The following is a 14,794-nucleotide window of genomic DNA, read 5'->3' as shown; positions in this document are numbered from 1 at the left end:
TGATAGAATATTGTAAGCTGACAACAATATACATTTTCTTAGGTGCATCTTGATTAGATAGACACTAGTTAACAATGGTGACAAAAACCCCATTTATTGGCCAACACATTGGGATTTATTATTTACTTTGGAGTGGGAGTGACCAATGACTGAAGTATGATATGGATTCATCCTGCTTGGCATACTCCCATGAAATTGGAAATGAATTTTTTATTATTTTCATAAACTCCTGAACTATTTATTATTTTCTAGAAAACAAATTTTTTTGATAAAAAAGAATTTATGTTTATTTATGAAAAATGCATTTTCTTGCATCTATTTCATGAGAAAAGCCTTCTTGTATAAAAATTCATGCATATTGCTGGTCTTAATTCCCCTATAATATATATTATTCTATTCACTGAGTTTTAACTCTCAGATATTTATATTTTTTTTCAAATCATGTTTAGCTGTGGAACCAATGCTACAGACTGTTTAAGTCAGTCAGGACCAGTTTAATGCAGTTTAGCTTAGTCACGCTGGTTGGTATGTCCCACATTTGTTCTTGTGGGAGCTAGTTATTTTTCTTAGCAATGGTATTCGTAGTAGTTTGCTCTAGTTAATATAGGCAAGGATTGTACAAACTATTATTCAATTTGTTTTATGTAAAGAATATTGTTTTGATTTAGTTATTGGTTATTGTTATTATTGTCATGATATGATACGGGCAAAAGGCACGGTTGATCCTAATGCACCTATGGCTTATCATGGGCTAAGCATTGATCATGGGACCACTTTCAAGTCCTAACATGTTATGTTGTCATGGACATTATGTTCTGAATGTTTAATTGGATTATATGGCACATTGAAATATTAAAGTACACTAAGAGCGTGGATTTAAAAATAAATATAAATGTGTTAGAACAGCAATACAATAGTGTAGCAAGTTACACAATCGATTAGCCCCAAAGTACTTAATAACAACAGTAACAGAACGTGAAACTACTTCAATCCGGTTGCCGCGAACTCAGCAAATAATCACAACAGCAGAATGTCAAAAACCAGCAACAATATATATCACAAACTAATGGCAGGAAGCATGGGGAAACAGAGAAGCAAACCCAGTTTCCGAAGACAACAACTGCAACGAAGACGTAGGAAGACCGAGGCAAGTGGAAGGCGCTGACCTAAAGACAGTAACGCCCCGCTCCGGTCACTCGTAGGCTTCGGCAACTGCCAACGGGATACAACGGTCTACTCCGAACGGACGGCGACCTTGATCGGTTGGATCTGGCAAAACTCGAGGGACTCGCTCTCTGTGTGAGACAGAACTTGGGGAAGAAGGGAATACTCTGAACTCGGATGATCCAAGTGCGAGGCGCGACCAGCCTTTTATAGGCTAGATCGAGACACCGAAGAGACCCCGAATTGAAGCTTGCATTGAACGCAGGCTTCAATGCCCGTCGCTTGGGAAGACGAAGCAACAACCAAAAATTAAGAGAAGCCACTTCAAGAACCAACTGCTTCTAGAAGAAGGAAAAAAAAATAATACATTTTTAATTTTCTTTATATAAAAATATATCTATATGACCTGACCCGCCCGTCCGACCGATCGGACGGACGATGGCAGCGCGCGAGGGCCAAGGGATTCGCCCGCTCACAAAATCTGGGTGCCCCTTAGAGCCCAAACCCAAGTGAGAGGGAGGAGTATAAATACCCACTCTCACCTCTTTACAGAACCAATGTGGGACAACCACTCACACACAGACTTACACTCACACAATAGGAAATACAACAATCCCCTACATGAGTGTAAGTGTACTAAATTAACAACCGACACGACACCACAGAGAGCAATCAACAAGTTATGCATCAGGCAAGGTGTCTTTTGACTTGAACCCCCCTTAGTGAGTATCTGTTGAACTTACCGAAGAAGTAATGAGCCCAGCTCTTGAACTACCCTCCTGTTGGTAAATCAAGACAACTGATATCACACACAACTCATTTTACACCTTCGAGTTCTATACGATTGTGTCCATTTTGGTCCTGGACAGTATCCTGAATTCATGAGAGCTCTAGAAAACCCAAGCCTTTAGAACAGTTCTCATAGAAACGACCCACTTCTACTCTCACATAGGTAATCATTGATTATGAGCACTCTATCACTACTCCTCTTATAACAAGATACCAATATTACTTGTACCATCAACAAAATACACACTCTTGCTACCGGGAACTGGGGAAGTAACTATAAGTTCCTGAGTGTGTAGACTATGAATTATTCCAGCCAATTTGCCTATTTAACCCAGATCTTGGGATCTCCAGTCAACTAGGTTAGGTTACCACCGGAAAACTCATTTCACAGGCTTTAACCCCATTCCCTTCGATTTAGAGATGACTTGCTTCCTCGTCACTCCTTTTGTCAAAGGATCTGCCAAGTTCTCCTTCGACTTGACATAGTCAATGGAGATTATTCCATTGGTAAGCAACTGCCTTATTGAATTATGCTTGCGTCTGATATGTCTCGACTTCCCATTGTAGACACTATTTTTAGCTCGCATTGAAGCAGCTAAGTTGTCACAATAGACACATATCGCATTTACAGGCTTAGGCCACAATGGAAGGTCTTCGAGAAAATTTGGAAGCCACTCTGCTTCTTCTCCTACTTTATCCAAAGCGATAAACTCTGACTCCATGGTAGACCGTGCAATGCACGTCTGTTTCGAAAACTTCCACGATACAGCGGCTCCACCTAAGATAAACACATACCCACTGGTCGATTTAGTCTCCATGCTATCAGTTATCCAATTAGCGTCACTAAATCCTTCCAATACAGGTGGATATCGTGTGTAATGCAATCCATAGTCAAACGTGTACTTCAGATACCTGAGTATCCTGACCAGGGAATCCCAATGGTCACGCCCAGGATTGCTCGTGTATCTTGCCAACCTACCTACCGAGTAGGCAATATCGGGTCTTGTACAATTCATGATGTACATCAAACTTCCAATGACCCTAACATACTCCAAAGGAGATACACCTTCACCATTGTTCTTTAATTTAGAATTTGGATCAAACGGAGTAACTGCTAACTTACTCTCAAAATGACCAAATCTGCGCAACACTTTCTCCATATAATGTGATTGAGAAAGTATATACCCCTCGGCATTCTTTGTTATTCGAATTCCAAGAATGACATCAACAAGACCTAGGTCTTTCATATCAAAGTTGGAATTCAACATCCCTTTTGTGGATTCTATGACACTTCTATTAGTGCCCATTATCAACATATCATCCACATATAAGCACACAATGACACACTCGTGACTTATGATTTTAACATAAACACATTTATCACGCCCATTTATCTTGAACCCATTTGCAAGCATAATGTGATCAAATTTCTCATGCCATTGCTTTGGCACTTGTTTCAGTCCATAAAGAGACTTTATGAGTTTGCAAACTTTCTTTCATGTCCCTTTACAACAAACCCTTCGGGTTGTTCCATATACACTTATTCCTCTAAATCTCCATTCAAAAATGCAGTCTTTACATCCATCTGGTGAATTTCCAAATTGTGTAAAGCTGCGATCGCGATCAACACCCTTATAGATGTGATTCTCGTCACTGGAGAATAGGTATCGAAGAAGACTTGCCCTTCCTTTTGACGATAGCCTTTAGCTACTAGTCGGGCTTTGTATTTATCAAGAGTGCCGTCAGCCTTCAGTTTCTTCTTAAATATCCATTTGCACCTGATTGGCTTACTTCCCGGAGGTAAGTTAACCAATACCCACGTCTGATTCTGCATAATGAACTCCATCTCACTATTGATCGCTTCCTTCCAATACGGAGCATCAGAAGATGCCATAGTCTCATTAAAAGATTGAGGCTCATCCTATACCATATAGGTTAGCAAATCTGGTCCAAAGGAAGTAGCTTTCTTAGCTCTTTTGCTCCTTCTAAGTTCAACCTCGGTCTCCTGACCCACTTGGCCCTCAAAAGAGCTCGCCTCATACTTCCTCTTGGAACCACCATCACTGTGTCTTTCTTCCTTAAAAGGGAATATATTCTCAAAGAACTCCACTTCTATAGATTCCATCATGGTGTTATTATTAATATCAGGAATTTCTGATTTTATCACCAAGAACCTATAGGCCGCACTATGCAGTGCATAGCCAATAAAGACACAATCTATCATCTTTGGTCCAAGTTTGACCCTCTTCAGTAAAGGAACTTGCACATTTGCCAAACACCCCCACACTCTCAGAATTTTGTAAGAGCGTTGCTTTCCATTCCACACTTCATAAGGAGATTTGTCAGTCTTCTTATGTAGAATTCAATTCAAAACTAAGTTTGTTGTAAGCAAAGCCTCCCCTCACAAGTTGTGGGGTAAACCTGAACTGTTGAGCATGCAATTAACCATGTCCTTCAACATTCGATTTTTCCTTTCAATTACACCGTTTTGTTGTGGTGTATACAATGTTGTGGTTTGATGGATTATGCCATTAACCACACAGAACTCAGAGAGAGGTGTTGATTCATACTCACCACCTCTTTCTGATCTTAGCACCTTCACTTTCTTTCCAAGTTGATTTTCAACTTCCGCCTTAAATGTCTTGAAGACATCTAAGGTCTCATCTTTACTGTGTAATAAATACACATAGCAATATTTGCTACAATCATCTATGAATGTGACAAGATACTTCTTCCCACCTCTAGTAGGAGTACTTTTCATGTCACACAGATCACTGTGAATTAAACCAAGTAACTCACAGTTTCTTTCCACAAATGGAAACGACTTCCCCGTGAACTTTGACTCGACACAAATTTCACATTTGTGCCCTTTGTCAATACTGAAGTTAGACAACAGTCCTAAATTTACCATTCTTTGGAGAGAACGATAATTGACGTGCCTTAACCTTGAGTGCCACACATCACACAACTCAACAGAATAAGCGGACGCCTTGTTCTTATTCTCATTATTTTTGGGAAGTTGGGCTAGTACATTAAGTTTAAACATGCCATCAAGTAAATAACCCCGTCCCACATACATACCCCCCTTAGTTAAGGTGAACTTATCCGACTCAAATACCAGCTTGAACCCATTCTTATTGAGCAGGGTTCTAGACACCAAGTTCTTTTGTATTTCCAGCACGTTGCACACGTCATTGAGAGTGAGTATCTTCCCAGAGGTCCATTTCAGCAGGACCTTGCCTTTTCCGATCACAAGAGATGCAGAAGCATTCCCCATGTACAACTTCTCAGAGTTGTCAGCAATTTCATATGTGGCGAACAAAGCCCTGTCACTGCAAATGTGCTTAGTAGCCCCAGTGTCTATCCACCAGCCCTTGGCATTCGACACCATGCAGACATCTGTGACAACCGCAATCAGGTCGACATCTTCTTCCATCATGTTGGCCTAACTATTCTTGCGCTGGTTGTTGCCAGAGCTCTGTCCCTTCTTGTGACGGCAGTCAATGGCCCTATGCCCCGTCTTGCCGCACTCCCAGCAGCTCCCTTGGATGCGCTTGGTGAGGGTCTTATTTTTTAGACCCATGTTCACATTCTTCTTCTTGCGTTGTTGTTTCTTGGGCTGAGGTTTAGAAGCTTCAACCATATTCGCCCTTTCTTCCAACCTGAGAGGAGCTTTATCTCCCTTTCGGTTGTCCTCTTCAATGCGGAGTCTGACAGCCAGATCCTCCATGGATAGCTCTTTCCGCTTGTGCTTCAGGTAGTTCTTGAAGTCTTTCCACGAGGGTGGTAACTTCTCGATCACAACGGCAACTTGGAATGGTTCATTTATAACCAACCCCCCACTCAGCAAGTCACTGAAGAGCACTTTCAATTCTTCCAACTGGTTGACCACCAACTTGGAGTCAACCATTTTGTAGTCAAGAAACTTCCCCACGAGGAGTTTCTTAGTTCCAGCATCCTCCAGTTTGTACTTCTTATCCAGAGCATCCCACAGTTCCTTAGCTGTAGGGTAAGCAATACAATATACGTTGTACAGTGAGTCCACCAAGGCACTTAGAATATAGTTCCGGCACAGGAAGTCCGTATGCATCCACGCTTCCTTGGCAGCAACTTCCTCCGCAGTTGCATTCTCCGGGGTGACTGGACATGGTTCTTTCATAATATGCGCCAGGTTCAGAGTGGTCAGATAAAAGACCATCTTTTGTTGCCATCTCTTAAAGTCCTCCCCATTGAACTGTTGTGACTTCTCAACATGAGTTGCTGGTTTGGTAACAGCTGGTCCAACGACAGCGGCTAGAATAGCAGCAACAGCAAAGGCCGTAGGGACGATGTTGGGGGCAACCATTTTCAACTTAGGAAAAATTTCAGATTACTTTCCTTAATTACTGTCTTCAAAATGTTAGAACAGCAATACAATAGTGTAGCAAGTTACACAATCGATTAGCCCCAAAGTACTTAATAACAACAGTAACAGAACGTGAAACTACTTCAATCCGGTTGCGCGAACTCAGCAAATAATCACAACAGCAGAATGTCAAAAACCAGCAACAATATATATCACAAACTAATGGCAGGAAGCATGGGGAAACAAAGATGCAAACCCAGTTTCCGAAGACAACAACTGCAACGAAGACGTAGGAAGACCAAGGCACGCGGAAGGCGCTGACCTACAAACAGTAACGCCCTGCTCCGATCACTCGCAGGCTCTGGCGACTGCCAACGGGATACAACGGTCTACTCCGAACGAACGACGACCTTGACCGGTCAGATCTGGCAAAACTCAAGGGACTCGCTCTCTGTGTGAGACAAAACTTGGGGAAGAAGGGAATACTCTGAACTCGGATGATCCAAGAGCAAGGCGCGACCAGCCTTTTATAGGCTGGGTCGAGACACCGAAGAGACCCCGAATTGAAGCTTTCATTAAATGCAGGCTTCAATGCCCGTCGCTTGGGAAGACGAAGCAACAACCAAAAAATAAGAGAAGCCGCTTCGGGAACCAACTGCTTCTAGAAGAAGGAAAAAAAATAATAAGGAAAATATATTTTTAATTTTCTTTATATAAAAATATATCTATATGACCCGACCTGCCCGTCCGAACAACCGGACGGACGGCGGCGGCGAGCGAGGGCCAAGGGGTTCGCCCGCTCACAAAATCTGGGTATCCCTTAGGGCCCAAACCCAAGTGAGAGGGAGGAGTATAAATACTCACTCTCACCTCTTTACAGAACCAATGCGGGACAACCACCCACACACACACACTTACACTCACACACTAGGAAATACAACAAAATGTTATGGTATTACCATATGATTATGGGACAATGGGACCATTGTGGGAATGCCCGGGGATAGCTCTAGGCGCAGGGTGCCCATTGATCACTTTGGTAGCAGTCTAGCTACTAAGGAGCTAATCAGGTTGTAGTTTCTCAATGGTCCAAGAAAAGACCAAGTTGCATCACCCATGACTCCATTGCGTACTTGTGCATATGTCGATATGGACCCAAGTTTCATCCTGAGGTACCTAGTACATGTGGATATATGGAAACGTGTAACACCAGGGTATCGTGAAAGATTAATTTCTGAATTTGAGATGATTTATTTGTGGTTGAATTTGATACTAGTGGGTTTGAGGATTTAATGGAGGAAATTGGAATTTTATTTTCTTCCTTGATACTACCTGCCATTTCTCAGTTACAATAACTATTGTCACAACCACCACCAAAAAGTCTTGTCATCTTACATTGCATGCTAGTATATTAAACCTTAAAAAGAAAAAGGAATAGATGAAAAATACCTCTATATAGTAACTAAATGCCAACTTTGTCAGTATAAGAAGAACCCACAACATTGTGTACCTAGACAATAAAATAAAGAATTAACTAAACATCAATGGGACTCCAAATACCTAATAGATTAAACAGAAAGTCTACCAGTTAGATTTTTACTTGAAAAGAGAAAATGTGCTCTCATGCATCCCCCTTCCAACATATAGTCGAGGCTGCACAATGTCGTACAAATTCTTGGTTAATCATATATCATGAAAGTGCATTTAATTCAAGATGCACCATTATCAACAGTAAGTAAACCTATGTCAATGACATAAAACAACTAAATAGATGAATGAAGAGCACAAAGCAAGTACCTGTGACCACCACATCATCAGCATCACAACTTTATAGTTTGACCTCTCAAGGAATCGACGGATAAAGGGAAAAAGAAATAACAGCGCCGCAAGCATATTTGGTGACAAATAAATAACAATAGCCAAAATAAATAGTGAAGGAGATTTCGAATTATTGCCAAACCAAGTTTTAATGGTTTGAGCAAATCCAGGAGGATTTTCCCAAGTATAAGCATAAGTGACTGGTAGAATTATCACCCATGCAACAGCAGAAACAACTTTCAATATATATCGTAGCTTTACATACTTTGACATACTCCTCCTCGCTTTCCAATTAAGGATAACATCAAGGACAGCTGTATAAATTAGTGGTACAACAAAAATGTAAAAAGTTAACGAGTGGACATCTGAAAAATTATCTGAAGCAATTACAATTCCAAGCAGATTACATAATGAATGCATTTCTTCTTGTTCTCTGAAGTGTGTGCATGCTACAATTTACAGCTGGGAAGTGTTAGAACAATTATATAATCTCATATTTATCAGTAGGAAAAGATTTCAATTTCTCATTGCTGAGAAATAATGCCAAAAGAAAGGATAATAAACCCCCCCCCCCCCCCCCCCCCCCCAAAAAAAGGATTAAGAAAATTCAGGAAAGTGAATTATTATCTCAATTCTTAAAGCAGATGAAGAAGGTTATCATATCCATAAGACATACTCTTTAGCAGAAACTGTGCCCAGACCACTGTAACATGTTAAGAAGACTGCCATTCACATTATCATGTTGCATTGAAGAATCAGGATGTTATCAGATTGTGCCATTACACACGAGACACAGACAAGGCTAACTTCTGATTTTAGTTATACTATTTTAATCATAACAATATGCATCTGCTGACAATAAACTTTAAAAGTGATAACATTGACTTCATTTTTTACCCAAGAATCCCCCTGCCTGCGATAGTTTAAATCATTTCAGAAGCAAGCATAAAACATGAAACAAGAACATACCTAAACTATATCTAGTTAAATATAATAGATCATCATTGGTCAAGAAGTGAATATTGTTCATTGCCTTAAACTGAAAATGTCAGGAATATATGTACTCCATTTTTCAAATTCATACTATCTTGATAACCAAGCATCACAGCTGAGGTAACAATCAGCACACTTAATTCCCTTGAGTAATACATTATAATGGCAAATGGAGTGAAGATTACGCAATCTCAAAAGATAGAATACATAGAGGGAAAAGTTTGACAATCCTACCTTGCCCAAGTTTCAGTATGGCAGCAGTGATAAAGACAGAAAGCACTTTCTTGAAAACATCAGAACTGAAAATTGAGCTAGGCTGGCCCGAACTGTTCCAAGCAACAATTATCATAGCCTTTGCAGAAACAAATCAGTACAATGTGTCAATAATAGATTTTAGTAAAAACAAAGGTTATTCTTTTAATTGTCTAGAAGCACAATATATGCAGGCATATACATGCTTCACTGTAAAAAAAATACATTACCTGTAAGCACAACATAAAAAAACTCCACATTCTATCAAAACTTCTAAAAATATGCCAATATGATCGTATCTCCACAAAATTGACTTTTCCAACCCGCCAATCTCCGCCAGTTGGCTTGTCGTCCTGAATATCAAAATGGGCCCACATTTGTTAAGGTCTTATCAGACTATTCCTTCTAGGTAAACCTTGCTTCATAAATCTTTATAGTACAAATAATGATATTAAAAACACTCTTTATCTGTGATAAGAATAATCAAACGAAGTAATAGAAAAGCTAGCAGAAATACCAACAATTTATTTCCAGTAAACAATCTGCAGGCACAAACAAAAATGATTTATTTCCAGTAAATTTAATGCAAGCTAGCAGACCGCACCTAATGGGATTAAGGCTTGTGATTGTTGTTGTTAACTGTAATATATGAAATGTCTTAAAACATTACACAAAAAGATACCATGAAATCCCTCCTAACATGCATGGACAATCATTAGAAGCCGCTGCTATACAATATCAATGATATTAACTATAAAATTACAAAAATTACAATATCAATGATACTGACTATAAAATTACAATATCAATGATACTCACTAATGATATTGATATTACTAAAATCACAAAATCAATGATACTCATTAATCATATTGATTATAAAAATTTTAATTCTTTCCTACAATTTAGGAATTTTATAATGCTAAGATTGTTGTTAATAATATTTTCACTATTTATTATTAGTCGATTATACCATTTATAATACTAAATATTTTGATAATAATAATAATAATAATACAAAAATATTTATTATTAGTCAATTTTATAATATTGTAGTATAATAAATTATTTATTATATTATAGTACTATTTACTATTAACAAATTGCAAAATTCATTTTTTTACTAATTATATTGATATTAATATAAATACAATTAGTATTATTTTGGTTGAGTGGAAAGAGTGTCTTTCCTTTTTCGGAAAACATAGAAGAACTTCCCATATTTTTGTGAAGAAAAAGCAACTGAGATGTTTTCTAGCAGTCAATATACATTTGGGAAAATGAAGAACAGAGTTTTCATTTTTTTATTTCAAAATTTTCCTCAATAGAACACATTTTCCAGTTTTTTGTTTTATATGCAAAACATTTCAAGAAAACAGGCCCTACCTTCCACAACTAAACAATTGGGGTTTTGACACTTGTTCTCAGATAGTATATTGGGGTTTGAGATTTTCGCTTATTTCTTAGACTTGACCAACAACATAACAACAGTTTTCCAATGTTTTTCCCTTCAGTTTAAACCTCAATTTGTGTGAAAACAGTAACAAGGCGAACAGTGAGCATGCTAAAAGGCAAACATGTAAAAGGATAGAGAGAGATCCCCTAGGCACCATCTATCCTATGAACAACATGAATAGCTCCAGGAAAATCATTGTCTTCTCTCTTTTTGTCAACCCCAATTAAGTCGAGGGAAATTCAGCATAAGATGTAAACATTTAGAATTCCCTATAATGCACCACAAAAATTAAAATTTGTGGGTCTTTTTTACACATTGGAATGGTGCTAATATGTACCCCATTTTTCTCCAGGCGAAGCTGCTCAGTAGGCAGAGAAAAGAAATCTGCATCAGCACGCATTGGCCAACCTAATCGGAAACAACGTTCAGACCTGAGAATTTGGCAAAAGCAAACTTAGAACTTAAAGAACAAGAAGATAAGGAACACCTCCAACCCCCAAACACACAAAAAGAAAAGAAAATTGTAATACCAAAAGTATTCATTTAAATCATCATAGTTCCTCCACTGGGAGTGCTTCGATATGCCGTTTCTGCTCCTTGCAGCTTCCTTCACAGAGCATCCAAAAAAGATTTTATACAGGCATAATCAATATAAAAGAAACTAGGAAGAGATTCAAAATCAGATGAGTGCAATACCTTTTGAATCACTTTATATATAGGAGTAACAACTTTTGTCAAGAATGCCTCTTCTTCACCACCATAGGCAGGCTTCACATTCTCCCCTGTCATGGAGCTAACATTGCCAGCCAGCATACCATACAATTCAAATGCCATCTACAATTAAGTACCAATATGACAATCAGCACATATCATATTCATCATTACTTATCAAGACAATTAAAATTGTTAAATCATAAACAAAGTTATCTTAAAGCACTCGCCCACGCACATAAAGAATACGTTTGATCAACAGAGGATCCAAGGAAAGATATAAGAGGTCTGACACAAAACAATCAATCATCTAGTATAAGCTTCACGCATCAGGATGATTAACAACGTTTAAATAACTACCCAGTCAGCAAGATGTTTCAAAATTGCCATATATAACTTTAAAACACCAAAACTCAATCCTACCAGAACAAATGCTTATTCTTCTCCATTTAATGACTTTTATTCACCAATGTTCAAGGCCAGTATGAGCAGTCAGTGATTCATGTTCCTTCACACTCTTGGACTCCTTCCCTCCTGATGAAACTTATTTTCTCTTAAATGTTTGAATAAATTTAATACACTGCTTGTATAATTGACAGAGAGAATTAACTAGTCAAAATCATTGCAAATCAAGGGTCTCCTACCCTAATTCCCTGGTTCTTCAATTTATATCAGCCCATGTACCAAATTTTCCATCCAATAATCTTACATTGTAAAAACAGTGCTTCATGATCTGTACACTTGATACGTCATTATATCTAAATCGATAGCAAATTTGAACTGGAATATATTTATTTAGCAGGAGAAACATTTTTTGTTGCCAACCAAAGGATGGACAGACGAAGAAGAATGAGGATACCAACACAAAAAGACACCAGCTTGCAACCATAAAAATAACAACTTCATTTTTGTATATTACAAGTACATCCATATTGTGATTTATGAAACTAGTAGAAGAACACCATCTTCTAATTATTGGAAAAAGAGTAAAATAATAACTTCATTTTGTATATTACAAGTACAGCTATGTTGATTTGGGAAAATGGTAGCAGAATACCATGCTATATGCAATTGGAAAAGAGGTAAAAGAAGCTTTAATATCCATCTTAAAAGCTATACCTACAAACAAATTGGAAGTTTTATGGTTCAAATGTACATTGAGCAATGGACAAACCAGGTTCAGTTCCTATAACATTGAAGAACCCAATAGAAAATGCTTAGATGGTGTCACCTACATGTCAAGGCATGTCAAACAAGTTGTAGCCGTAGCAATTATCCAACAAGGAGATGAGAACTTCTTTGAAGTGTTTAGGCTCTTGGAGTTTTGTTAGACATTCCTTGGCAGGTTAAAAGCACAATGAAAGACCCAACACAAACACTCACCCAAACAAGCATCCCGTACTCTATAAAGAAGAGAACTCCGAAAAAAGTCTTGAAGCTAACACCATAAAGGAAATGCAGATGAGTACTTCTTCTTTCTTTTTCCTCTTATAAGTACCAATTAATTCAAACAAAAAACAAAAAGTTGTAATAATGTGTAGTAAGTACTATTCATAAAAAGATGTCAAGCTAATATATTGTATTAAAAAATAAGACCAAGCTATGTCAGGCACTTAATGATTAAAATCATGCATTTTCTGGTCCTTGAAGAAAGAGAGGTAATGGCTATATGTTCACATATCAATCTCATATGTGGTGGCATTATTATTGGTAAGCCAGCAATTTAAGCCCGTGCCCTTATTTAGTTTTTCTCTTAGAAAGGCAAGCCAAATGACTTGGGTATGGGCATCTGACTTCCAAAATAATGATAATGAGATACAAGTCATCAAAAAAAAAGGATATCTTTATATCATCAACATTTATGTGTTGACAAATTAGAACATGCAACAAACTTCCTCGCATATGGTGTTGTGAGGTCAAAATTCACTTTTTCAACTAACTGATAAATCAACAGCCATATTTACAATGGGTTCAGCAATCAGTTCGATCACTCTGGCCAGCTTAAAGCACAGTAACCATCAACTAGCAATGCTTCTTAATGAATACACAACATCACAACCACTTGCCTCCTTTCCTTTTCCTTTTCATTCAGTGCACTAAATGACAATGGCCACCGCTTACATGTATACCGAATTTGCTGAGTGACCACATCTCTCAACAAAATCTATGTCATTTGGTATTTAAACAATGTTATCTTCACTTATGTTCAACAGAAATAATACATATAGCATATTCAGGAATTCTGAGAGGAAAAAGGCAGAGCCAAAGAAAGCAGCTTGTATATTGCAATTTATACCATATTCAAGAAATGAACTAGATAATTACCAAATGTCAATCTGGAATTAAAAGAAGATATATCAATTTTCAGGGGTCACTGGAAGCCAAACAAATCACATTCACAACCACACCACCCAAAAGGAAACTATGCCCCAACAGAGCACTGCATATGTAAGAATATGAGACTATTCAGACTAAAACATTTCAACCATACATGACAAATATAGCAAAGCCATTTTTGCATTATCATACAACATCACAGTAACTTGTCACTTTCTTTAACTTTTTCATTCATTGCAAATGATTGTCACTGCTTAGAGGTATCTAAGATTTCCCAATTGATGACATCTCCTAACAAAATCAATGTCACGTTTCTGAATCAAGATTATCTTCAATATTTTTTTTTTCTTTGATAAGTAAAAGTAAAAGTATCCCCACCTAATGGGATGAAGGCTTGTGATGATGTCATTGGTAAAAGTGTAAGAACATAAAAGAGAACCACCATAATACAGCAAACTCTACAAAAAGAACACCAAGAAGGCTGCTCCTAAAACGATGTCTAAATAAAACAACGGAAGGGCTCTGCAGAGAATGGAAGCCCCTCTCTCATCAACCAAGAAACAATTACCACGAATCCCTTGAGATCGAAAAAACAAAAACCTGCCTCCTTACAATCATGAGAGCTCTATTATTTCTTTCCCTCCAGATGTGCCATACATCAGTTGTAAGCATCAGGGAGAAGCAAACTAATCCAGGACAAAAGCACACTAGTTTGAGTGGAAATTATGATCCCTCTAACAAAGCAATGCATATATAAGCAATTGCAGTTATTCAGTGAGAGAAACATTTCAGAGCATACATGATGATAAATATAGCAAAGGCATTCTGGCATGAATCTGAGGTTTGCAGCTTCACCCCAGATAAGAAGAAATAGACCCATGTATAGTAATTTCCGTTGTTGTACTTCCTGTTGTATGGTTGGTAACCTG

The 14,794-nt window shown here is 38.0% G+C and overlaps 1 protein-coding gene across 2 annotated transcripts in view; it reads right to left on the bottom strand.

The window, feature by feature from the left end:
• LOC127804145 (callose synthase 3-like) overlaps positions 1–14,794 on the bottom strand; it is a 97,217-nt gene that overhangs the window by 58,246 nt on the left and 24,177 nt on the right. For both annotated transcript variants that reach the window (XM_052340932.1, XM_052340940.1), the window contains exons 10-18: positions 14,665–14,791; positions 11,514–11,651; positions 11,348–11,424; positions 11,155–11,248; positions 9,592–9,714; positions 9,344–9,461; positions 8,096–8,430; positions 7,899–7,951; positions 7,748–7,808 (exon numbers count right to left, since the gene is read on the bottom strand). In XM_052340932.1, coding sequence (XP_052196892.1) covers positions 7,748–7,808; positions 7,899–7,951; positions 8,096–8,430; positions 9,344–9,461; positions 9,592–9,714; positions 11,155–11,248; positions 11,348–11,424; positions 11,514–11,651; positions 14,665–14,791 — 1,126 coding nt within the window. The remainder of the gene's footprint in view (positions 1–7,747; positions 7,809–7,898; positions 7,952–8,095; positions 8,431–9,343; positions 9,462–9,591; positions 9,715–11,154; positions 11,249–11,347; positions 11,425–11,513; positions 11,652–14,664; positions 14,792–14,794) is intronic.

The sequence above is a fragment of the Diospyros lotus genome, chromosome 1, assembly GCF_014633365.1.
Source record: "Diospyros lotus cultivar Yz01 chromosome 1, ASM1463336v1, whole genome shotgun sequence".
Taxonomy (NCBI): domain Eukaryota; kingdom Viridiplantae; phylum Streptophyta; class Magnoliopsida; order Ericales; family Ebenaceae; genus Diospyros; species Diospyros lotus.
Note: the sequence above shows the minus strand (reverse complement) of the source record. Positions and strands in the feature narration are given on the sequence as shown.